Source organism: Melampsora larici-populina, assembly GCF_000204055.1.
Source record: "Melampsora larici-populina 98AG31 unplaced genomic scaffold MELLAscaffold_12, whole genome shotgun sequence".
In the NCBI taxonomy this organism is placed as follows: Eukaryota; Fungi; Basidiomycota; class Pucciniomycetes; order Pucciniales; family Melampsoraceae; genus Melampsora; species Melampsora laricis-populina.
In genome coordinates, this window is record NW_006768776.1 from 1,589,075 (window position 1) to 1,612,370 (window position 23,296).

The 23,296-nt window shown below is 43.3% G+C and overlaps 3 protein-coding genes across 3 annotated transcripts; all 3 read right to left on the minus strand.

The window, feature by feature from the left end:
* Positions 1–207: 207 nt before the first annotated feature.
* MELLADRAFT_105246 (uncharacterized protein) lies at positions 208–3,080 on the minus strand (the record flags this gene model as incomplete). Its single annotated transcript, XM_007408413.1, is given in 12 exon segments — positions 208–281; positions 898–1,000; positions 1,140–1,220; positions 1,581–1,637; positions 1,730–1,851; positions 1,871–1,926; positions 2,009–2,085; positions 2,392–2,419; positions 2,530–2,611; positions 2,697–2,767; positions 2,837–2,851; positions 2,968–3,080. The coding sequence occupies 12 exon segments, from the start codon at positions 3,078–3,080 to the stop codon at positions 208–210; spliced, it is 879 nt and encodes a 292-aa protein (XP_007408475.1).
* Positions 3,081–12,909: 9,829 nt separating this feature from the next.
* MELLADRAFT_85060 (uncharacterized protein) lies at positions 12,910–14,579 on the minus strand (the record flags this gene model as incomplete). The annotated part of the gene is made up of 10 exons (XM_007408412.1): positions 12,910–12,927; positions 12,982–12,993; positions 13,121–13,135; positions 13,177–13,381; positions 13,453–13,565; positions 13,617–13,643; positions 13,755–14,076; positions 14,170–14,245; positions 14,294–14,381; positions 14,472–14,579. 10 exons carry the CDS (start codon positions 14,577–14,579, stop codon positions 12,910–12,912), a joined length of 984 nt encoding a protein of 327 aa, XP_007408474.1.
* Positions 14,580–16,288: 1,709 nt separating this feature from the next.
* MELLADRAFT_62079 (uncharacterized protein) lies at positions 16,289–22,873 on the minus strand (the record flags this gene model as incomplete). Its single annotated transcript, XM_007408411.1, has 7 exons — positions 16,289–17,109; positions 17,375–17,394; positions 17,748–18,121; positions 18,332–20,313; positions 20,416–21,259; positions 21,328–21,566; positions 21,691–22,873. The coding sequence occupies 7 exons, from the start codon at positions 22,871–22,873 to the stop codon at positions 16,289–16,291; spliced, it is 5,463 nt and encodes a 1,820-aa protein (XP_007408473.1).
* Positions 22,874–23,296: the final 423 nt, after the last annotated feature.

Genomic DNA, 23,296 nt, shown 5'->3' on the forward strand with positions numbered 1-23,296 from the left:
ACCAAGGTTTATGTGTCACCAATGTGAGAGGAAATACTGGATGCACTTAGGTACCTGGTTATTGAATAGGTTCCTAAGCCACATGTATTGGATCTATGATTCAGAAAATATGCAAGTCCCACCATGGATCAGCCTTGTATGTTCAGCTTTATTTTTTTCTAGAAATGGAATAAGAAGTTGGATAAGAAGAAAATGAATCTACTTTGATCAGGGTAAAGTTTGTATAGGTACAGTAGTATCAATAGTCCCTCTCAACCCTAAAGCTACTTCCTGTGTATGTTCTATATCATTTTGGTTTTCAATCAAGACTTCCAAAAGTCTCCATTGCCAAATTACTTCCCATTTGCTTTCTCAATAGGCTGATGGGGTTTGAATAATAATCAGCTTAAGTTTTGAAATTACTCACTTTCAAGGCAATGATGGCATCTGCTGGAGGAATTAAATGGGTCCGCATACAGCTCAACACCTCATCTGCAATCACTTCTTATTTGTATGAATGGTGTTGACAAATTGTCTCAGCTTACAGTTTCAGAATGAAAAGCACAACTGTGATGAAGAAAATGATGTGAAGTCATTGCATCATCTACTTTTGTGCTTGTTATTTCAGAGAGACATCCATTCACGTCTATTGTTCTGAGGTGAACTATGACAGTTCAACTGGGTTAAATTAAGAAAGGTAACTGAGTAACAGCTTATGGATCCTAATTTTGTAAATTTCATATTTTGGATTTGAGTTTCCCATGGTCTTGAAAGCATATTGACCGTTGCTGAGAAGAGTTGATGAAAGTTGTTTGGTGTAACACCTGTCTAGCCAAAGAAACCCATTTGTACAAAGTATGAGAAAGGAGGTCAAAATCAATCATATCAATGTCATAGAACCAATGGAAAGTTTCTTACCATCAATTGTAAATTCAGGTAAAACTTTGGCTGATGGGATCAAGATTACATTTAAATCTTCTGGTGATGATTCTTTTGAATTAGATGCTACAGATCCTTTTATCTGGATATCTTTCCACCATTAATGCATAAGCAAATTTTCATTGATGGTTAACTTTAAATTTCCTGAAATGTTGCCTAATCCAACTCCTGCAATCACCACTTCACCTGATGAACCTAATCCTTGTCCGAATGGAATTTACTTTGATTTCATCTGATTGTAAGATGTATAATGCCACTCTTGTGATTAAATTTTGATATGGATCTTGGTTCTTCATTTGATCCTAAACCTTCATAAGTTAATTTACTTTTGATGTTAAGTTTGAATCAATTTGTCAGTTGATAGTCAAATGAAATGATATAGCTAATCCTAATACATCAAAACCCGGTCCTATATTTGCAGAAGTTAATGGAACTCGTATGATCCACTGTCAAATCAAATCTAAATCTCAAGTTAGATTCCATCAAGATTCCAATGATGAATTGCTATGAGAGCTTAAAGAGAAGTCTACTTTACAAATCGATTTCATTGGTTCTTCTTTGAATGTTGTAGCTTGTCAAGTTGAGATTGAAAAGAACCTTTACAATCCGATTTGATTTAGTTATAATTAATAGGATGGTGTTTTCCATCTTGAATCATTTACAACATATTTAACAATCTTAAGTCTATCTTTTGATTTTAAATTTCCAATTTCTAAAACCTAATAACCAAAACCAACATCCAACCAAATCGAAAGAACAAAAAAATCAGTTTCAAAATCAAGAAGAGAGAAAAAAGAGAAAGTCAACAAACTCCTCCATGATTAGCAGTTTCTTCTTTCCAAACCGGTTCAACACCTTCATCATTTGATTTATCCAATCCTTGATTCTTTAATTCATTTTCCACAAACTCTTCTGCACTTTTATACGGTTTATCTGTTACTACATTAGTCACGAGTGATCAAGTTGATACTCTTAATCCTATATGTCTTCACGCAGTTACTTCTGGTACTGTACTACAAAAAACCCAAACAAAAATAATGATTTAGTGTTTTTTGGTGAGTTTTGTTGGAGTTGAGAACTTGAGACTTACGACATTCGTACTACATCTGCTCGTGTACTTCTTATAAATTTTCCTTCTGCTCTTGTTTCATAAGTCGGACCTGAAACCTACAAAATTAAATCATTCACTCAAAGAGAGGATGAAAGGAAAATCCAATTTGTTAGTTCACTGAATAATAATTAAGTTGAACTTCATAGTGTGATAATTTCCCAAGCATAAATTCCTTCTATCACATCACCCTTTTCTAATCCGATTTCGGGTAACGATCCAAACACTGATTTCCTAAGTTCAAGATCACAAGCTATTTAAAATAGATTCAAGAGGTTTTTTTGTTTGGTCAAGTTAGTTTGATCAGATTACAAAAATTGATTTTTTATGAGAATTAGAAAACGCTTAAGAATTTACCATCTGACATGGGTGGAAGAAGAGGACCAAGTGTATCTATATTAGGACCGATTAAAGGATTCCAAGAAGTCTGATTCAAAAATGAGTTAAAAAACAATCCAAAAACAAATTGATTAAATAAATCAAACAATTTGTTAAAAACTTACAATGGTAATGCGAGATGATCATCAAGTGCAATGATTTGTCCAACTTTTAAATTCGGATTCACTGCTCCTGCAGCATTGGTTACTATAAAACAAAAACAGAATGATTCAAGTGTTGATGTTAAAGATTAATTTTTTGAATTATATGATTTGGTTTAAATTGAACTTACCAATTACTGCTTCACAACCTAATGATTTAAAAATTCTGACTGCAAAGACTACATCTAAAAGTGGATAACCTCTAATTGAACAAAAAAACTTGGTTTAATATGATTATCTTGGTTTTTGGTCAAGGATTAAGATTACTTACTCGTAATCATGGAATCTATAATCGGGACCAATCAAAAGATAAAAAAATCCAATCCGAACAAAATCGTGGGATTCGGCTTCAGCATGCAACCGCTTACTTTTGTAATTGTGGAAACCGTGCATATAAAAAACTCCTGCCATTGTCCACTCATACCCGTCAGTTCGGAAATGATAGCATTGATTGCTTTCAAATCGGGCATCTCGTTATCAATAGCAGCAGCGATTACATTTGAGGTACCAGACATTGCGCGCAGGGAAGGCTGTAGATTATAAGTGCGTTGAACGTTTCCCGCAAAAGATCTCAATCAACTTTGAAGTCCAATAGGCGAGTTGATTGAGGATGTTGCATATGAAGTTCTTGGAGTAGAAACATTGAGGTTGAATATGATCGATCTTGCTAGAGGGTTGTGAATCGTAGTGCCAGTAGTAAGAAGTTGAATGAGTGCTGGAAATGAGTAATTGGTAATCTTGTTCAATTTGTGTTGAGGTTGACAATCTTCTTCCTAACCCTAACCCTATCCTGTTAGCATTCCGATCTAGTTCCATATTAAGTCGGGTAACAACAGTGACCATCAATCAAGGACCATAATACTTGTCTGTCATTGGCTGATGTTGATTGATGATTAGAGCCAGTTGTTGGAAGGGTGAAGTCAGTTGAGGAAGACATGGTTTAGGTTGTGATGTCCCTGTTCCCGTTGGTCGAGGAAGGCTGATAAATGTTTGCACAAAATTGGAGTGAGCTGCTAAACCAGCCTCACTGAGTGAAAGCCTTCAAGACGATTCCAGTTAGTTGATTTGTATCTTATAAGAGGAATGACAAACATATTTTGGGTGAGGTGCGTGGAAATCAGATTAAACTGTGTTAGACGTGTAAACCTTGAAATTGGTAGTAGGGATTGGGAGTTTAATCAGGTTTTGCCGGCGAACACGGTTTACCTTTAACTTGAATGATGATGTGAGCATCCGAGTGGTTTGGTCCGAAAAAAAAAAGAGTTACTTATCTTATGTTGAAGCTTATGCTTTTTCATGAAGTGCACAAGTGGCTGTGCAAGCCATTCACCGTTGTGGTGCCAAGCTACAAGTTTAAGAGTAAGATGGCGGACTTGGTAGTCCCAATTCTTGTCAATGAATGTGACAGCAGCGCCTAAAAACGCATGGATGTTGTTATGTGTCGTCCAACCGTCGTGGATGAGGGTAAAGCGGCCCATGTTTCCCTTTTGAATTGAAAAACTAAATCAGTAACAAACAAATCGTTTCACACACTTTAAAGCCTCACTTAACAAATGTTTTAAATTACTTACGGTGATTTCCTTCAAAACGGTGTCTTGGAACGACACATACATACCAGCAGCTTCCCTGCTGACCCATGTGCGGCCAAAAATCTTGGCATCACGTCTAGCGTACCGAAAGGCCAGTCGCAAGTGATAGTCCTCGATCCGATTCCACGGAAGAGCTTGCCCAAGTATCCAAACTGCCAGTATTTGATTGAGGACTTCGTTTTTGAAACTGACTTTAGACTCAAAGAATTCAGACATCTGTTTCTGATTATCATCGACTTTCTTTGCTTTGGCCTCGTGAGCTGAAGGAGGCAGTTTGGCGCCAGCATCGATAGCGTGTTGTCGCCCCTTACATGGGTATCGATTTTGTTTACCTGAAGATCCATCGCGATGTATCTTCAAGTTACCCAGTGAGTCATACGCAGCACGAACCGCCTTCTTAGTACACCAATGGCAGGGGTAGGCGATGGCCGGCAGCGATCGATCCTGTCATTGTCAAATGAAACATGTAATAGATATCAGCAGCTAATAAAAGGCTTCAAACAAAATAACCTAAAGAACTACATCATCTCCCTCATAAATAGGTTCAGCAAAGTAATCGGTCACATCATCATACTCGTCCTCCGATACAGCTTCTTTGAGAACTTTGGCCTTTTTTGCTGCCTGTCGGTAATTCAGGTTGTCATCGGAGTCCTGGTTCATCTCGGCCTCTGATGGGGCATTCTTCTCGGATCCCTATTGTTAGAGTTTAGACACTCTCATCAGCCTTAAGAAAAATGGACAAGATGGGGATCATGAAGATTGGCTCGCCACCTGTGAGTCCTGTTTCGATGATCCTTCTCTGGCCCGTTTTGATTTCACCGTTTGTTGATTTTTCTTTGGTTGTTGGTTTGTCTTTCCTGTGCTCTGATTCTTCAAAGTCTTACCATTTTTGCGCGAAACACCTGGAAGTGGTATAGTAGCCCGGCCATCAGACGAAGGCTGAACCATTCCAGGTACATTCTTGCGAGGTGTGGGTGGACGTGAAGAGCGACGAAGTGGAGTCGAATTGACTTCAGGCTGGGATTGTGGCACACCCGCTGATGAAGCTGAGGTGCTTGCCATGATGAAAAAAAAACTTGGGAGCTCAGAAGCGGAGCCCCTAATGTTTGAGATGGGAATTAGAAAGCGAGCTCAAGCCTCACCCCATAGTTTGGAAAGGGGTAAGCAAGGAGCGGAGAGATGATGATCTCAGATGGTCAATAGATTCCTGGATGACCCTGCCTGAAAGCAGACATCCTCCGTTGCACCGTTGCATTTCACGCAACGGCCGTTGCGATGCAGTGCAACGGTATTTACCAAGCACCTTCAGCAGGCATCGCAGCGTGTACCGGGCCAAGCCGATGCCTTGCGATGCGTTGCAAAAGGCATCGATGCGATGCGTTGGCGATGTGTTGCCCCCTTTTAGCAACGTATCCGCCCAACGTTGTTGAATGGCCACTTTTTTGTCTTGCAGTATTGTTGAGTAGTTTGGAGGCCGTATTAGGACAGCTGTCGGGTCGATTGGAAGTTGAGTAGTGAATTCGTCGAATTCTTTACCTAACTTATGCTGGAAGAACTTGTGGAAGATGTTCCTGTGATCCCGAGGTTTTGATACCTGTGCATTTTGAATAATGGGGAAAAGAGGGTGGTAACTAGGCTTTGAAAGTGATTTTGTGATAAAGTTTAAAATCTTAGCTTGTAGCCTAGTTTCTGGGTGTGTCACGTTCATGTCATGTTGAAGGAACACTTTGGGTGTCGTGTTGAGTGCTCCAAGTGCTTATCTTGCGCTAGTATTGTCAATTGTTGAGAGGTTGTTGAGGAAATATTTAGGTGGATCAAGAGGTAGCCACGCTGTGATTCCCTCTCTCCCTAAATTCATCTGTACCTCGCTTCTCCCATAACTCCCACTTCCACGACTGCACTCCCTGCAGAATATCTCCCTCAATGATCAACTAACCCATGACTCACTTCACAAAATATGCTACAAGCCATACTGTACGACACCACGGCTGTGCATCATTTGAGGGGAGGATTCTGTCTCGAACCAAATTTTAGTAATTTGTCACGTGACCCCCTCCGTGACTGCGCAAGTAGTCATCCACTCCATTCTCCTAACTTTTCCCTCAATCGTCTTCACTTTTTCTCAATTTTTTCATCACTTCTCTCGATCTTTCCCTTTCCGTCGCGCTCACCGATGGACGAAGGACCCCCGGACCCCGATATTCAGGACGGTTCGGCCGTTCGAGATGACGCGTCGATGTATGATGACGCGATGGAGGCCGAGATCGCGACTGACCTGACGGGTCAGAAGCCGACGACCACGCCTCAAACGCGTCAACCGACCTCAAAGACCATCGATAAGGTCACCCTTCCCTCCCAAGCTCTCATTGGCCCGGTATCGGATCCTCCAGCCTTGCTGGAGGGCTCGAGAAAGCGACACCGACAACGAGCACCCTCGCAGAGCGGCCTAGACGAATCTGAGGACATCACCGGTACCCCACGATCGATCAGAGTCGCTCGTCTGTTCCCAGGTGGCTCATCCAGACCACTCGGTGCCCTGGTACAGAAGCTGCTTGATATATCAAAAGCGGCTCTGGCGCCCAAATCCAAACGCGCGAAATCAGTCAACGTCGATATAGAATCAGCGGCTGACCTCCTCGTACTAGCTGGCTTGATCCAAGACCAAGCAAACATAATGGAGGCACGACGTGTTGTGTTTGATCCACATCGTCCTACAGCCCCCACCCCTTCATCGCTTGCTTCGAATGCTCAGTTCGAATTCCGACACGAAGCGTTGTCAGAGAAAGTTGACACGCTCGCCGATCAAATGGCCAAGTTGGTGGCTGCTATTATACCAAACCAGCAGCAACAACAACAACAAGGCCAAACACAGCCAGGCCAGCCTAAGAGCTCCTACGCCTTAGCAGCATCAAAACACGCACCGGGACCATCCAAAGCTCCCAAACAAAACCAACAGAGCAACCGTGCTCAACCAAAACAGAGCTCTCGCCCTAAATCGGAGGCTTCACTCACGCTCAATCAGCAGGACCCAAAGAATATCGCTGGCGCGGGAAAGACCATCCCTGAGCTAATCAAAATTCTCAACGAAACCCTTAAGACCAATAACATTAAGGTCGATACGGAAGACAAGTCAACCATTTTGGTTCGGAATATACACCGTCACCCATCGGGAGACTTGGTGCTTTATCTCGAATCACAAAAACAAGTCCAGGCTCTGCGAAACCAAGCCGCAAGCTGGCTATCAAAAATCTCACCTAACCTCGCGATCAAGCAGGAGGTGCACTCAGTCATCGTACACGGTGTCCCCACCACCTTTAACCCCACTCGACCAGAAGACATTGAGCTCCTAAAGATATGCAATGGAGATCTCCTTGACGATGTCCTCTTTGTGAGGTGGCTTAAGAAAGATACGGCCGACGACACGGCAAAACGTCACTCCTCCCTTTTAATAGGCTTCAAAACACTCAGTCAAGCCACTCTAGCAGTGCGCACAAAAGTCTGGCAAGGGAGAGGCCGTCACAGAACGGAATTGAGCGGTCCCCCCCCCATGCGATGTTTCAATTGTCAATGTGTAGGCCACACAGCGCCAGCTTGTAAAATAGCACCCATGTGTCCCTATTGTTCAGGAGAACACCACTCACACAATTGCCCAATAAAAGGCTCAACTGCAATGAAATGCACTTCATGTGCTCGTGGCAAAGTGAAAGCTGACCCGAGTGCCAATCTGACACGGCTCTTCAAAGAGAACCATGCAGATTTTCTGCATCATCCATTCTCGCCAACGTGCCCTGTGAGAATCGCTGGCCAGTTTCCCCCTCACAACCCTAGCTCCTCACCATATATTGAGGTGGTCAACGAAGCGGAATCATCTCGTACTCAATGTTAGAGAACCAGATGAAAGAAAAGCTCAATATTGACAATTCAGCTGGTATTCTTCAATTGAATAGCTGGCACAGCAAACACGTTACACATTCTCTTTTCAATTCAGACCTCACTAATTCATTTTCCATCATTGCTCTTCAAGAACCTTATGTAAATCCTATTGACAACTTACCGCTCAACCATCCTAATTGGACTCTAGTCTGTTCTTCTCCACGATCACTGAGTGAGGAGGACAGACCCCGAGCCTGTCTTTATATCAGACAAGACCTAAACGCCATTATCAACCCCATACATTCATTATCCAGAAACCTCGCAGCGTGCACGGTTACTATCACTGGCTTCACTATCCTGATAGCCAGTGTTTATAACCCATGCAAAACGCTCTCAGGCTTTGAAGCCTTCACCGAAATGCTCCACACGGCGCCGCTAGACACCCAGTTGTTACCAGCGGTGTGCGTCACTGACTCTAATCTTCATTCTCCTTTATGGAACCCAAGCCACAGCACCGTCGCCGACAAAGACTCAGAAAAATTAATCGAAATGATGACCGAATGGGGTTTTACCCTACGATCACCTAGAGGGATACCAACATTCGGAGTCCGCTCAACAAACACTCAAGGAACATCCATCGATCAAGTCTGGGTAAACGAAGATTTTGATGATGCAACACTGACATGTTTCATAGATGAGAACGACGTCCTAAACCACAACTCCGATCACCAAGCAATCGTAACCTGCTTCTCGACAATACTAGGAGACAAAGACACTGCTAAGTCTCAATCCACTGAGAAAAAGAACTGGAACAAAGTTGACCGTATTTTATTGTTACAGCAACTGAAAACCACTTTACCAAAACTCAAACCACTTCCGACAAGAGAAGACATTGAAACATTCGACATGGAGCTTCGAACAGCGCTACTGAACGCACTGAATGAGAACTCGCCACGAAAAGCAACATACGGCAAGCATAAGGCTTGGTGGAGGCCCGAAATTCTTGACCCACTCCGAAAAGAGGCTTCGCGACTTCGACGACGTGCCAAAAAGCTCGACACCGACGAGTCACGTGCCGACTACAAAAAAGCACGCAACATCTTCAACCAAGCAATTGACAAAGAAAAAGAAAATTCCTGGAGACAATTTCTCTCCAAAGTCGACCACACCAATCTTTTCCAGGCCAAGAGAATCGCATCAGGACGGAAACCATCCTCACTAGTTAGCACTATCATCACCCCTGATGGGAAGACGTGCTCAACAAATGATGAAAAGGCGAAAGCACTTTTCTTAGCCACCTGCGTGGCAACAGCACCATGCAGGTTGGACGACACTAACCACCTTGAATTCCCCCTCCTCGAGGATCAACGTCCGACAACCGAACTAACACCCCCCTTTGTAGCATCCATCACGAAGGACACAATAGCGGCAGTCATCAACGATTGCCCGCCCAAAAAAGCACCCGGAATGGACGGAATCCAAAACTGGGTGTGGAAACTTGTTTGGGATCAAGTCAAATTACACGTAACGTTACTTTTCAAATGTATTGCACTCACAGGATTCATACCACACTCATGGAAAACAGCAGTGACGGTGATGATCCCCAAGCCAGGCAAGCCAGACTACACACAAGCATCGGCATACCGACCAATAGCGCTCCTCGTCACACTCAGCAAAATCTTTGAGAAACTCCTCACGATCCACCTCTCAGCTTACGCCGAGAACCTCGGCATGCTCCACGACGGTCATTATGGTGGCCGCCCCGACAGATCCAGCCAGGAGGCATTAGTCCACCTGGTATCGTGGATCAAACGAGAATGGGCTAAAGGTAAGGTAGTTGGCGCTCTCTTTGCAGACGTCAAATCTGCCTTCCCATCGGTCCATCACCCTAGACTCCTCGACACCCTTGAGAAGAAAGGCATCAACACGCAGACGCTCAACATCTTACACGACTTTCTCGAATCCCGGTCAACAACGCTCACATTTAACGGCTACACATCTCAACCCTTTCCCCTCGACCATGGACTTCCGCAGGGCTCCCCTCTGTCCCCCCTCCTTTACCTTCTTTACAATTCCTCCCTTCTTGAAATAACTGACAACATTACTTCGGCCTCGGCATTAGGCTTCATTGACGACGTTGTTTTGTTGTCAACCGCAAGCGACACACATCAGTTGAAATCACAGATGCAAACACTGTCTTTTCGCCAACAACAATGGGCCAAAAATCACGGCGCGATTTTTGACATCAAGAAAACATTTTGGGTTCTATTTGGCTTACAAACACCTGCTTTCATCCCTACAATTGACTTTGCCGACAGGAAAATGATCGAACCGGCCCCTTTTGCAAAATGGCTGGGCATCAAAGTCGACAATCAACTCACCTTCAAACAACACCGACTCGAAGTTATTGCAAAAGGACAACAACGAGCCGGTTTCCTAGCAGGTCTCTCGAAGACCGGCTGGGGCATCCCCCCTCACCTTATGAGAATTCTCATAACAACCACGATCCACGCAGCGACCGATTATGGAGCCATGGCCTGGAACCCTACAGAGCCGTCAAAATTTCTCATTGACAAACTGACACAGATAGACAACACCTGCGCCCGAGCGGCGCTTGGAGCACTCAGCACCACACCAACAATCTTTCTCAGGCATGACATGAACCTCGTGCCCGTGAAAATACGCCTACAAAGCAAAACTTTGAGCTTCATGGCACGCTCTTTAGCTAAAGCTAAATCACACCCCTTTTTCTCTCTTATCCAGCAGGCTCAGCATTCGAATCCGAAAAGCCACCGTAACCCTTTTCATCATTTCTTCCAACACTCTCTTCACACGCAATTCGAAGAACACGTGGTCCAACTGCCGGTGGACCCAGCCTCGACGCTAATCAGGCCGCCTAATTACTCAACAATCCTCCAGGAGGATGAAAACACCGCCACAAATGGGACGCTACGGCTTAAACCAAGCGGCCATCACATACTAATTTTCACCGACGGCTCTCGTATCCCAAACAAAAACACGGCAGCGGCAGCATGGTGCGCTAACACCACGACTTCGACTGCAGACCACCTAGGCCCAGCACGTTTGCAAGGCATTTACCAGGCAGAGTACCGTGGCGTCCAACTGGGGCTGAAAATGGCCCTAGAAATGGCGACTCAAGCCACACACAGGACATCCATTATCCTTGATAATCAGGGAGTGGTGAAAGACTTGAAATCTAACTCATCCTCCGTCTCCTCCTTAGATAACAGACAACAAACGTTTAAGATACTTAAATGCATTCATCAAAGCTTCCCCTTAATGAAAGTCACAATACGATGGTGCCCAGGACACAAAGGAATCCCGGGAAACGAAGCCGCCGACAAACTAGCCAACACACTTGCAAAAAGTGATCTACCCAGCACATTCACAAATACACCCAACTCAGCGGCATTTATCTCAGCCATCAACGAATGGAAACTCACACAAACCGAATCCTTCACCGACACAGAAATAAAAAGACTCGGCCACAAGCCCCAACCGAAAAAACACCTCAAGGCCTTATCAGAACTTCTCAAACATGAAGTCGCAACCATCACACAATTACGATCAGGTCATATACCACTTAACGCATACCTGAACAGATTCAAGCAACCGATAGATCCACTTTGTGAATGCCAGGATGGCATCGAAACAGTTGACCACTTTTTATTCATTTGCCAGTCACACGAACAACATCGAAATCAACTCGAACACAACCTTCTCAACCACGCTACAAGAAAAATGAACAAACAAATTCTCTCCGAACCCAAAAGTTTCAAAGCCATTGCCACTTTTTGCAACTCCACATGGAGATTTGCGAATCGCTGGACCTGGGCTAAGGCCACCAATGAACCCCGCCCCAAGAACAAACCCCAACCCCTAGAATAACAATATTCGCATCCCTACCTCACCGCCTTCTTTTCACAATTTTAAAAAACAAACATGTAACTTAGATGAAACAGCCAACAGCAACCCTTTCCCCTGACACAGCCAGAGGGGTTTTACCGGTGCTGGACATATTACATAGTGTTTGATAGCCTAACGGCTCAATAAACACTTAAAGCAATGCAAAAAAAAAAAAAAAAAAAAAATCATTTGAAACTTATGCCTCAAACACTTGCCTAAACGATCTGTGCAACGCTCTGTACAATACAAATTTACGACACAGCTGGGGATGCTCTTTGGTAGCAGACCGTCTGATGTGGTAGTCCTAGCTAAGGGCCCGTTTGGCTGGATTTTGAAAAAATTGTTACACAAAAACAATTTTTTGATCTGACCCTTGAAAAAGGGGCAGATTGAAAAACTCAAAATTTGGCTTTTTCATTTACCAAACAGTCGACCAATTTTTGGTCCCAAAAACAGCCTCAGGGCTGTTTTTCAAAATTGAAGATCTTTTGATCAAAAACCGTTTTTGGTTTTGATCAAAGACCATTGCCAAACACTGCTCTTTTTGTCAAAAACCAAATACAGTTTTTGGCTTCGGTGGAGTATTTGGCCAAAAACCGTATTTGGTTTCCAGCCGAACGGGCCCTAAGAACAGATGATTGGGGATTCTTGTGAATATTATCAACAGCCGACAGTTTAAATTGCCCTCTCTTCAGATCTTCAAAAGTTACAATAAGATCATATTAATATAGAAGGATGTTCATCATCCACACGCAAAAACAAGTCAGAAATGACTCGAAATCATGCTTGCCTAAGTGATGATCATATCTCAAACCCTTTTGTTCTTTCCCCACAATGCCTAAAGTATCAGTAATATAGTAGTGGTACATGTAAAAATAATCAACACAAGAAGGACAAAGATCTGGATTTGGCACTTCAATAATCTGTAGGACGAGAACAAGACCCGAGGTTGAAATTAGGGGTGGAAACCATTCTGATCAGTTCGTGGTATCACGGGGCAACAAGTGCGATTGTAACAAGAACTTACATGGGGACCAGCCTAAACCAATAGCAACGTAAATAGATATGCCAAACAAAAACCACAAGAGCAAGATACAAAGGGTTGTCATCAGCTCTTTATATTCATATTAAAGTCCTTTTGGCAAAGAAATCACACATAAACGTACCACAATATATTGAACCTAGATTATTCATATTAGTTGCCTGATATCAGTTGATTTACCATTGTTTCCACATTCAAATTATCTGATAGTTTTTCTTTTACTGAAGCTAAAGCTCTAGATGCACTTTCAGAAACCTTTGATTCTTCTTCTTTATTCTTTTTCTCTTGTTGACCTGTAAGTGGATAACACAATCCTGTTCCACCTTCATTTGTATCAGGATCATGTGATTCCTGTAGTTTTCTCGCTCTCTCTTCGGTAATCACCCTAAAAGCAGCAATTATAGTTTGATCAATATTCTCGTATGCTACTTTAACATCAAAGCATCAGAGACTCACCAGATTTGTAGTGGATCATGCTTCAGTACATCAATTATAGTCATCACTAGGTCCTTGTTTTCTCTTAACACACTTAAAGTGTGTTCACAACATCTCCTGAAAACGCCTTCAGTCTTTGTTGTTCCAAAACCATCAATTATATCTTGAGTTAATCAAAATGGTACTTTCTCATGTGTTGGCAAGTGCCGACCCTACATTTTCATTACGACATACAACAAATTCATTAGAGCAGTTTCAATGGTAGTAAACCGTTTTGGCAATGTCCAACTGAAATCAATTAATGAAAAATGGATGAAACTCACCGCATCAAGAGCTATTCCCAAATCAATCTGAATCATATTGCCCGTTTCTTTATCCAATAAGATATTAGACAAATGTCGATCTCCTAATCCTAAGATATGTCCAACAATAGAAGCAGTGGTTGTCGTCCTCATATAATTTAATCTCATTTTGTACCACTTCTGATGACAAGTTTGTGATTCCATAAACCAGAACCTCATTGCTGGACGGATACATTTCATGACTTCTTTGAATGAGGCGATTCTTTTAGATTCAGATGCATTCCTTTGAAAACCTAAGTAACTTTGGGCGCGCTTCAAGTCCCAGTCTGGGAGTTCATTGTATCTAAACATATGTCAAAAGCAATGTAGAAGTAGTCGGCTATCAACATCAAAAAAATGTTTTGCGGAGTTTCAATCCCTCAAGATTGAAACTCACTTTGCGTGAAGAGGAGTCAGCGTAGCCCCTAGCGCTGAAGTGTTAGTCACAAATTCTATCAGGCCGGCTTCCTCAGCTAATGGTATCACCTTGTATGTGTGAAAGTTCAAGCGTCTTTTTCAACACTCTCCATCGCGTGTCAAGACTTGATTGACTAGGTCAAATACTTGCTCCATGACCGCATCCTGTCTTATGTCGTCACCACCTTTGAACTGTAAGAGATGAAAACCAACTCGTTAAAATATCACGGTGCTCTGAATAGCTCATCAAACGGATCCTGATAGATTCAATAAATCGCTCACCAATTGTCTGTAAACGCGTCCGTCTGATCCTCGACATTCGGTGATCTTGGGTGCATGAAGACCCTGGGCAAGCTTGAATTCAAGTTGATATCCTGTGATGCAGACCATAGAATCTGGATTATATTTGCAAGTAAGGTCGATTGGTAGATGAGCAGTTGAGAATGGTATAGCTTTGTTCTTGATCCCAATCAGTTTGATTCTTGAAGGAATTCGAAGTGATCCACTCTGTGACTTTGTTTCCATGTTACGTTTTACATCGTACTGCGCCCATTCCGTATAAGCATCAAAAACGTCTATCAAGCTTACCACAGTTGCTTGACGAAGATAATGATTATGTACAGCGGTCAGGACGCCATTGGCAGCTTTTGCACGCGATAATTGACTAGGCGTCAAGTCATTGGGTACGGGATGTTGTTGAGACGTACGTCGGAGGTGTGTATTTGATTCTGAGCCACTTATCGCGGACTGAATACCTTGCCGTAACAGTAATATCTGGGGTAAGCAATGAAACGGATGCTGAAAATACATTCGCGTTACCAATTTGATCAAGACCACTTGGAAGTTGGATTTGGTCTCTATGCTCAGCCGCGCTGATAGCTGGTGGGCTACCCGTACAAATTTATGCATAGGGACTTTTGTGATGGGGTTTGAGAGAACTTTGTTCAGTTCATCATCATCCGAATGATCGAACCAAAGTGATACAAAGCTAAAAACCACATCATCGTGTTGATCCCTGAATGCCAGTGAATTGAGATACATCTGTAAAGCACCATGGAGATACCCTCTTTGCATACAAGAATATCTTTCTAGTGATTTACAGTCTTCATCATAAATCCTTTGTTTCCACTTGAGAGCGTTTCTGTCAGCTCTATTGGAAGCCTTGTACTTCACCGATGCCGAAAGCCGTATGGTGGATTTTGTCAATCAAGCGACCTCTCCAGAAGCAACCACATCACGATACTGTTTATCAGCAAATGTGGCATATGTGAATGAGACCTGACCAAATGCAGCTGGATCTGATTCTCAATCTAGGACACTGATTGCTTTCTCAAAGTACCGTTCAATGATTTCTTGGGGTGTATATCTCCTCTCAGCCCCCATCCAATTGCCCTGCAGAGTACAACAACCGTGCATGAGCAAGAAATGTAGGCAAAATGATCCAAGATGAACCACTTACAAGGAAAGCTAGCTGAATTGCAGCTTGAGATGTTGAAGTCTGCTGTGATTGTACGTCTTCCAACATATTCAAAGCCATCGAGTGTTTTCCTTTCATCCACAAGACTTTGGCAAATTCTTCTTTGGCCTCTAAAGCAATTTGTGTCATATCTTCACTTCCCATCATCTTGGTCGGAACAATGATGTTGAGAGCATTCTGAATGCGACCAGACAGTCGCGCCTCTTGGGACGTCTTTATTCGCATCTTCTGTTCTATCTGTTGTGCTATACGGAATGTAGCATTTGGTTCATCACCAATCATGTTTTGCATTTGCTTATCCATTTCGGTCTGGAGCAAGCTCCTTTGAACCACTGATATCAGTTCAAGGCCTTTGTAACTGAAGCAAGACGATGATCATCAGTATGAGGACATTGCTACGTGTTCCGCACTTCATCAGAAAACCGAGCACTTACTTGCAACCTTGTGGTAGATCAATAAGAGTCTCCATGTACTTCTGTCTTTAGACTGCACCATTGTTTTTGAGCCAGGTCAAGATTTCTTCAAAGGCTAATTAAGGCAGTCCCGATAACTTTGGCATCTGGTTGGAAAAACACTACCGGGCTATTGACCAGGTCTTTGAACTGGCCGATAAGACATTGGTTTACAATTTCTGATTGAATCCGTAAACCTCTTTGACGATTGACTGCTTGCAGAGCTCCATACAAGCGTGCAGAGGAGTCAAAATCAGGTTGGTCCGCTTGAGGAAGGTCCCACTCTGACGCTTGCCAAGCCAATTCAAAGGGTAAACTGTAACATTCTTTCTCCAGAAGATCTCGAGCAGGATGTGCTGCCTCCTTTGAAGATGCTGTTTGAAGCACCTGATACGCGAGTTGATCGAGCCCACATCCAGAGTGTGACTGAGCGAGTGTGTGAATTGTTTTAGCTCGATGCGAAAGGTCCGAACCCTTTCCCTGTAGCTGATACCAAACATGGAGTCCCACTCTCCCTCATGAGAGCTTTTTTCCAGTAACCAGTAAGATGGGTCGCGCGGAGGAAGACTGTAGAATGCATCTGGATCTAGTGATGACGAGTAAAGGAGATGAAAAACGTCTTGAAATTCTTTTTCAGTGCTACTTATCAGACTAGTTATTTCATCTCCTTTGCGTGCAATTTCCAGGAATAAGAACCCCATAGATGGCATACCCAGACAGGTTGCTTGCTTAACTAAGAGCCGCCAAGGTACATCCAACCATCTATTGCAGCCAAGGGGATCTCCGTCAGGTGTTGGACTCAAGCGTAGATAAGTGATTAGATCGAGAAGTCTATGAATGACTGATTCTGATGTCGAAGCTGATTGAAGTAGTGCACAGACATGCTTGGACAAGTCATTCTTGAAAGAAGCTTGGGGTGAGACCAGATCTTCGAGGAGACAAGCGTGTACAACACATGGTAAGACGTCTGACGCAATAGTATCATCAATCTCTAAAATATGAGAGAGTTGAGCAAAAAAAGGCCTTTTGCGCAATCAATCAAAGATCAGTATCTTCAAGATCCCTACTGTCCACTCGGGAGCTTGATTGGCGATTGCGATAAGTGAGGAAAAATCAGACCAAGACTTGATCAAATGGGGTATGTATAGATCATGGGTACGATAGCAAGATGAGGAGAGTATGAGATTTGTTCTGTCGTGAGACAAGCGCGGTAGTTGAGAATGATATTGTTCAAACTCTGAGAGCTTCTCACACACGCCCGCCCTCCGAATGAATTCTGTTAAGCAAAACAAAAGGTGCAAATCCTCAGTTTCAAGACGCGAAACAACCAGGGCAAAAATTTGATGAATTGTGTTGTGGCGGCTATCAAGATATTTCGATCGACCAGTCAATATTGGACCCCACGGAGTACGCTGCCCCAGAAGCGGTGGATTCAGGTTGCCAGAAATTTTTGATAGCAGCTGAAAATACAACACGGTATTCTCTAGCAAAGGCTTCACACACAACTCGCGGGCCAAGACAAGAAGGGTAAAGAGCAGCTGACCAGCTTCAACTCTATCTCCAGGTAGTCCGGATGATACAATGTGTTTGATGAGCTTGAAGTTGAAGGATGACGCGCTCTCCACACACCTTCTACTTAATAAATCTTTCACATCGGGGATTTTACACTGCAGCATTGACACATCCGGCCAATACAGTAGCAAAGCATTTCCTATCAAATGCTGCGGATGATTGGCTGAATCACATATCAAATTGACCTGGGCAAGAAGCCACTCATTGAACTCCTTTGCAATAGAAACATTGCGGTCTTCCGGCGTCCCTGAATTAGCAACGATCAAAACTTTTTTGACGCAGGCGATTATCAATCTCTGAGTAAAGGTATTCTGCTCTTGATGGCCAATCTCCGGGGGACGTTCCAGTTGGATTATCTTCTCGATGATCCACTTTGCAAGTGTGCACACAGGTACAAATGTAACCTCTTCTGAGAAAAGATGTAAGAATCCCTGGAGGAGTAATGTAAGAATGGCTTCAGATTTTTGTACTACTTCATGTGACAATGCAATAAAAATCGTAATTGTAAGCAGATAGCGGAGATGGTCGTTCACAAAGGGCGAGGCGGAGATTTCGGACAAAATGTTACTGATTACACTGTACACCACAGTGGGTTCATGAAAAACAGGATATAATTCATCAACCCATTTTATTGCTCATACATTGGAGAGAATTGGGCAGAACGGCAAGGCGGGTTCAGTCAAATAGCAAGTTTCTAGTGTTGAACTGAGAGCTGAATATAAGTCCTGAGCTTCTGGACCCAACGTATCAGCAACCATCTTTGTATCAGCCAGAGTTGCAGATGACGTTAACATCAAGTAAGTAGCCACACAATCTCTCTCAACACTGAGCATATCGATCTCGAGCTCACATTGGGAGGTGGCAAGTTTAAGCATTGGTAAGATGATCTGGCCGGCTTGCTCTTTTCCTCCACCATCATGACTTTGAAAAGTCCGTGCTATCAATTCGCCAGCAACTCGAGGAAAACACAGACGCAACACTTCCCTTGTGTTCATGCCAGCGAGCTGAGCACAAGTTTGAAATGCAGATGTGTCGTCATTGAGATAAAATAAGGGTCCGACAGCATGAAGATTTGCGCGGATGACTTTGAGCTTCTTGAAATCATTCAGATCTCTGCCGATGAAGTTGTGTTGTGGATGCAGTGGTTCTTTGTTCATAGTATGCCGTTCTGCAGCAATATGAGCAGCATACAACTTATAAAGCTTGTCAGGCCCCGAAAAGCCGAGGCAATGAGAAGCACATTTCAACAGTGTGTATATGAGTGAACGACAAAGCACCTGCTCCGAAGTCTCCGCCTTCTCCGTCACGTTACTGATCAACATCTGGTACGCTTGTGGTCGCGATTCAGCGCTTACTAGCAAGACGTTGGCGAAGAAAAGTGATGTGGTAACCGAGTATTCATAATCAAAAGTATGTGTCAAATCAATTGCAGTTGACCAATAAGATGCGACCCGATCCCACACGTTGATGGAGTGCAAGACTTCAAAAGCATGAGGAATTAAGAATGCGGCAGCATATCGAACTTGAATGTTATCATGTTGAAGATGATCTATGAGGAGGTCAATAGGTAGCCTCAGGTTGCCTTGTAAAGCCTTCAGAAGATATGTGGTGGACTTCTTATTCCAAATTTCTTGGGATGGATCAAATTCTAAGTAAGCGTCAAGCAGCAGGGCCAACTCAAGCTGAGCCTCTGAGTGCATTGTATTTTGAGACAGTAGGCCGAGAAAATGCGAAAAAAGCGTCCAAGCATGATGATCTAACTGAAGTTGTTTGGTCTGCTTTCCCAAAGCCCAATGATGTAAGCTGACGCGCAAGAGGCGGATTGCAAAGATTTGAATGTACATATTGTGCGAATACGCGTAAGGCACCATGTATCTTTCACCCACATATTGAATTAGCTGATCTGATTGGACCTCTGTCAGTGACATCAGGCTGACATCAATGCACTCTATGACCCGCAGTCCAATGAGCTCAATAGCTGTACCTGAGCACTCTGTGAGGATAGTAGCAATGACAGGTATGTCTATCGTATTTGACATATCACTGCCGACCTGCACGCTAGCTCCGGTCATGAGCACACGAACGCACACATCGACAATTGATTTAATCGTTCTCTTCATTCCAGACCCTCCCAGCTCTGTTTTGAAGGAACACTTTCCATCCAAGAAGTCCCGGCAGTTGACTTGCATGTCGGTGTCAGAGTTGTCATCATTGTTGTCATCAAATCCTACTGCCCTTTCCCCTATTTGGGTACTTGTAAGGTTGACTTCGGTGGCGCCCGGGGCTGAGTTGACACTGCGTAATATACGTTCACAAATTTCAGAGAAGTTGAGAAACTGAGCTTGAAGGTCGGCTGAAATAGTCCAAATGGAAGTGATCAGGCTGCGGTCAGGGAGCATGGGCAAAAACCGCTCAGATGCCAGAGTTGTGCGAGTTGAACGGGTTGCTTTTGAATCGGCGAGCTTGTGACGAGGTAGACCCAAGGCCAACCCAGGGGATAGAAGACTATGTTTTGATACTTGATTGTTGGATTCTGGAGAGAGAAGGAGGATAGGCTCAAAGCACGATAACAAAATCACCAATTGAGTAATGGACCAAGTGTGAGCCTCGAGAGCCTCATTCACTATAGAAAAAAGCTTTCCAGCTGAATCCAAGGTTTCATGATGAGGTCTGATCCCAGATGAGCGTCAAGAATTCTCAAACAAGATTCCAGCCATCATTACACCAATTGCTACTTGAATGCTGGTCACAGAACCGGAAGCAGAATTCAGTCGCTGCGGTTCAGTATCAAAGATTTGACCAATCACACTATCAATAGATTGGGCCAGTATAACGGAGATTCTGTTCTGGATTTCTGACCCCGGAAGTAGATCGGCTACGTCGCGTAAATCGGATAAAGGAACTCGCAAGCTCAACAATGACTCTGATGATGGTATAGATGACGAGATGTGATTGAAATCAACCACTTCTTGATGATTTGATAAGGCTCTAATCGCCCGAGTGTCATCTCTGTAGATGAGTGATTCAACCAGTGGACAATTGAGGACCATGCAAGAGTAACCAAGCCGAGGTAATCTCTTCATTTTTGTCAAGCATAGTAGAAGGGCCATTGCTGACTCTGGATGAAAAACAGTCATAACCGCCTTTTTGGATCTTGCACCAGTCGAGGCGCTCTCGACCGCTGTGGTAGAGTCGACTTTCCGCCATGTCTTTGATAACCAAATGAGCACCTTTTCTTCAAAAAGAAATCCAGAGAAGGCCATATCCCCAGCTGTCATTGACAAACACTCCGAGACCAACAAACAAACCGAGTCATTCGGGAAGTTTGGACCTTGTACGCATAAATCACTGAAGAAAGTTTTGATGCCGTCATACATCAAATGATTAGGAAGATGTCCGTTTTTTAAGATCAGCAAGGCTGCGTAGCTCGCCGTACGACTGCATTGTGGAGTGGAGGTCCTGCGGATCGCACATTTCCACATATCAAACCATTGGTCAGACGTAGGGCCCCCATCTTGGAGTAGATTGGTCTGTGATCCGTTGGAGGAATTATTGACTATTTCATGTGTCTGCAATCAGAAATGTTCTTTCAGTAAATTTGATGGTGGTTGAAGATGAAAGCTCAAATCTGACTCACAAAGGAGAGGTTGGTGATACATAGAAAGACCCAATCTAGAATTTCCGTATTCTCCGAGTTCATCAGGTCTAGGATGGAGTGGATGATTTGCGACTTGGCGCTTGCGTGAATTGTAGTCCAATTCAAGTCGATAGCGAATATCACAAGTTGAAGTCGACGTATGATACTTGGTGACGAATGACCTTGCTTCATTGTTTGAAGGAACATATCGAGATTGTCTTCAAGCTGTTGACTCAAAGCTATTAGATCATGTTGAAATATCTGAAATGTTGAATCATTGTATCATTCCACGCACCTTTCAACGTTTCCTTGGACTCAGAACGCTTGGTTCTATGCGGGCCCTATTGTTGAGATTGATAATACATTTCAAAGCAGCAGCGCCCAGTTGTAGCGAAGCCCACGAAGTAACTCGATGACGTTGAGCAATATCATCAGAAGGATCAAGTGAGACCCAAGCCCAAGTCTTTGTACTGAGTGGCGTCACTTTCATTCCACTGAGCGCTTCTGTGAAGCGAAGTTGTGAAGATGAGAGAGTATTGAGTCCAACTCTGTCCGTATCATTTACAACAGCATGGAAAATTTTTCTCGCAAGTGTTTCGGCTATTGCAGAAGCTTCTTCAGATTCATCGGAGCTAGGTTGTTTGATGATCCAAACGATGAATGGGAAAAGGTAGGTCAGGGCAAGTATGATCCTTTCTTTGCATTCAGAAGACTTTGTAGTCCAGTAATCCATCACGCAGTTCCACAAATCGGTGGCGAAGTGGGTCAAATCGGAAATCTGGTTGCACTCTAGTTCTTCCAACATTGCACATAAAGCAGAGATCAAATGGAAATGTGATGTAGAATTTTCAGGATAGGTTTGAAGAATAGACTTAAAGTGATGGAGAAGTGTCTTAGAGTGCGTGATGGTCAGATCTGTTGGCGATTTGGTGATGAGTGATAAAAGCCAAGTGCAATCAGCCAACATGGTAGGGACTGGCCGTGACGCGACTCTCACTTCTTCATCGTTGAATTCAGAATTTGGAACCAAAAGAAGTGTTTTGGGTATCTTCTTGCCCAGTAACAATGCAAAACACAGACAAATCAATGTTGAACATTTTGAGATATTCAAGTGCGCAAAATGATAGGAGTGAGAGAAAAAATCACGCATAATGCGGATACAGTCTATGGTGGTGGGTTGGAATTCTTTCAGCTGATATATGATAGTGATGAGGTCGATGACTCGAGGAAACAGTAGCTTCGAAGTTTTTGCGCCCATTGCTGATTTATGTTGTGACACACATGTTTGAAGCAGGCCCAACATCTGATCGAGACAAACCAAACAAGCAGACCTAGTGGATGTGCTCTTCGCGGTCTTGGAAGGCTTGTGGTATGCCAATCTTTCCACTTCCATCGTGTTGAGAAGCTGACACGTTATCCAAGCCCAGGTAGAGTCTGAACATTTTTTAAATTTTGAAGGGTTTGAGAGTAAGTCGCTAAATTCTTTAATCCCTTTGTTTCTATCTGTGATTGTGGCAGAGCTCAAGCGATAGAGCGCCTCATCCATTGAGTCAAATCAAATTGGTTTTTGAGTTCCAATCACCGCTGTTGAAGTTGTTTATCATGCGTTGACCACTTTGGTGGACCTGTTGATGTAAGTTTTGATGGTCACATTCATGGATAAAGCGACTGAATTTGTAGAACGAAGAACATTGTAAATATATAGCAATATATGTGTTGATTTGACTTTTGAAATCTTTGAAGTGATCAGTTGAGAAATGTGTGTTGATTCAGATTGAGATTTGAGAAGGGAATTACAGAAGGAAAACACTATTTGGGAACCGGCTTTTTAAAACCAAAGCCCGGCGTTTTTTCAGTACTTACCCGCACATTTGTTGTGGTTTTCTCACAAACCCAGACCTCCTGTAAGAGCATCCGCACTCGTGCGGTAAATCGAGTGCGGTAAGGTTAAATTTAACGCAACCGCGGG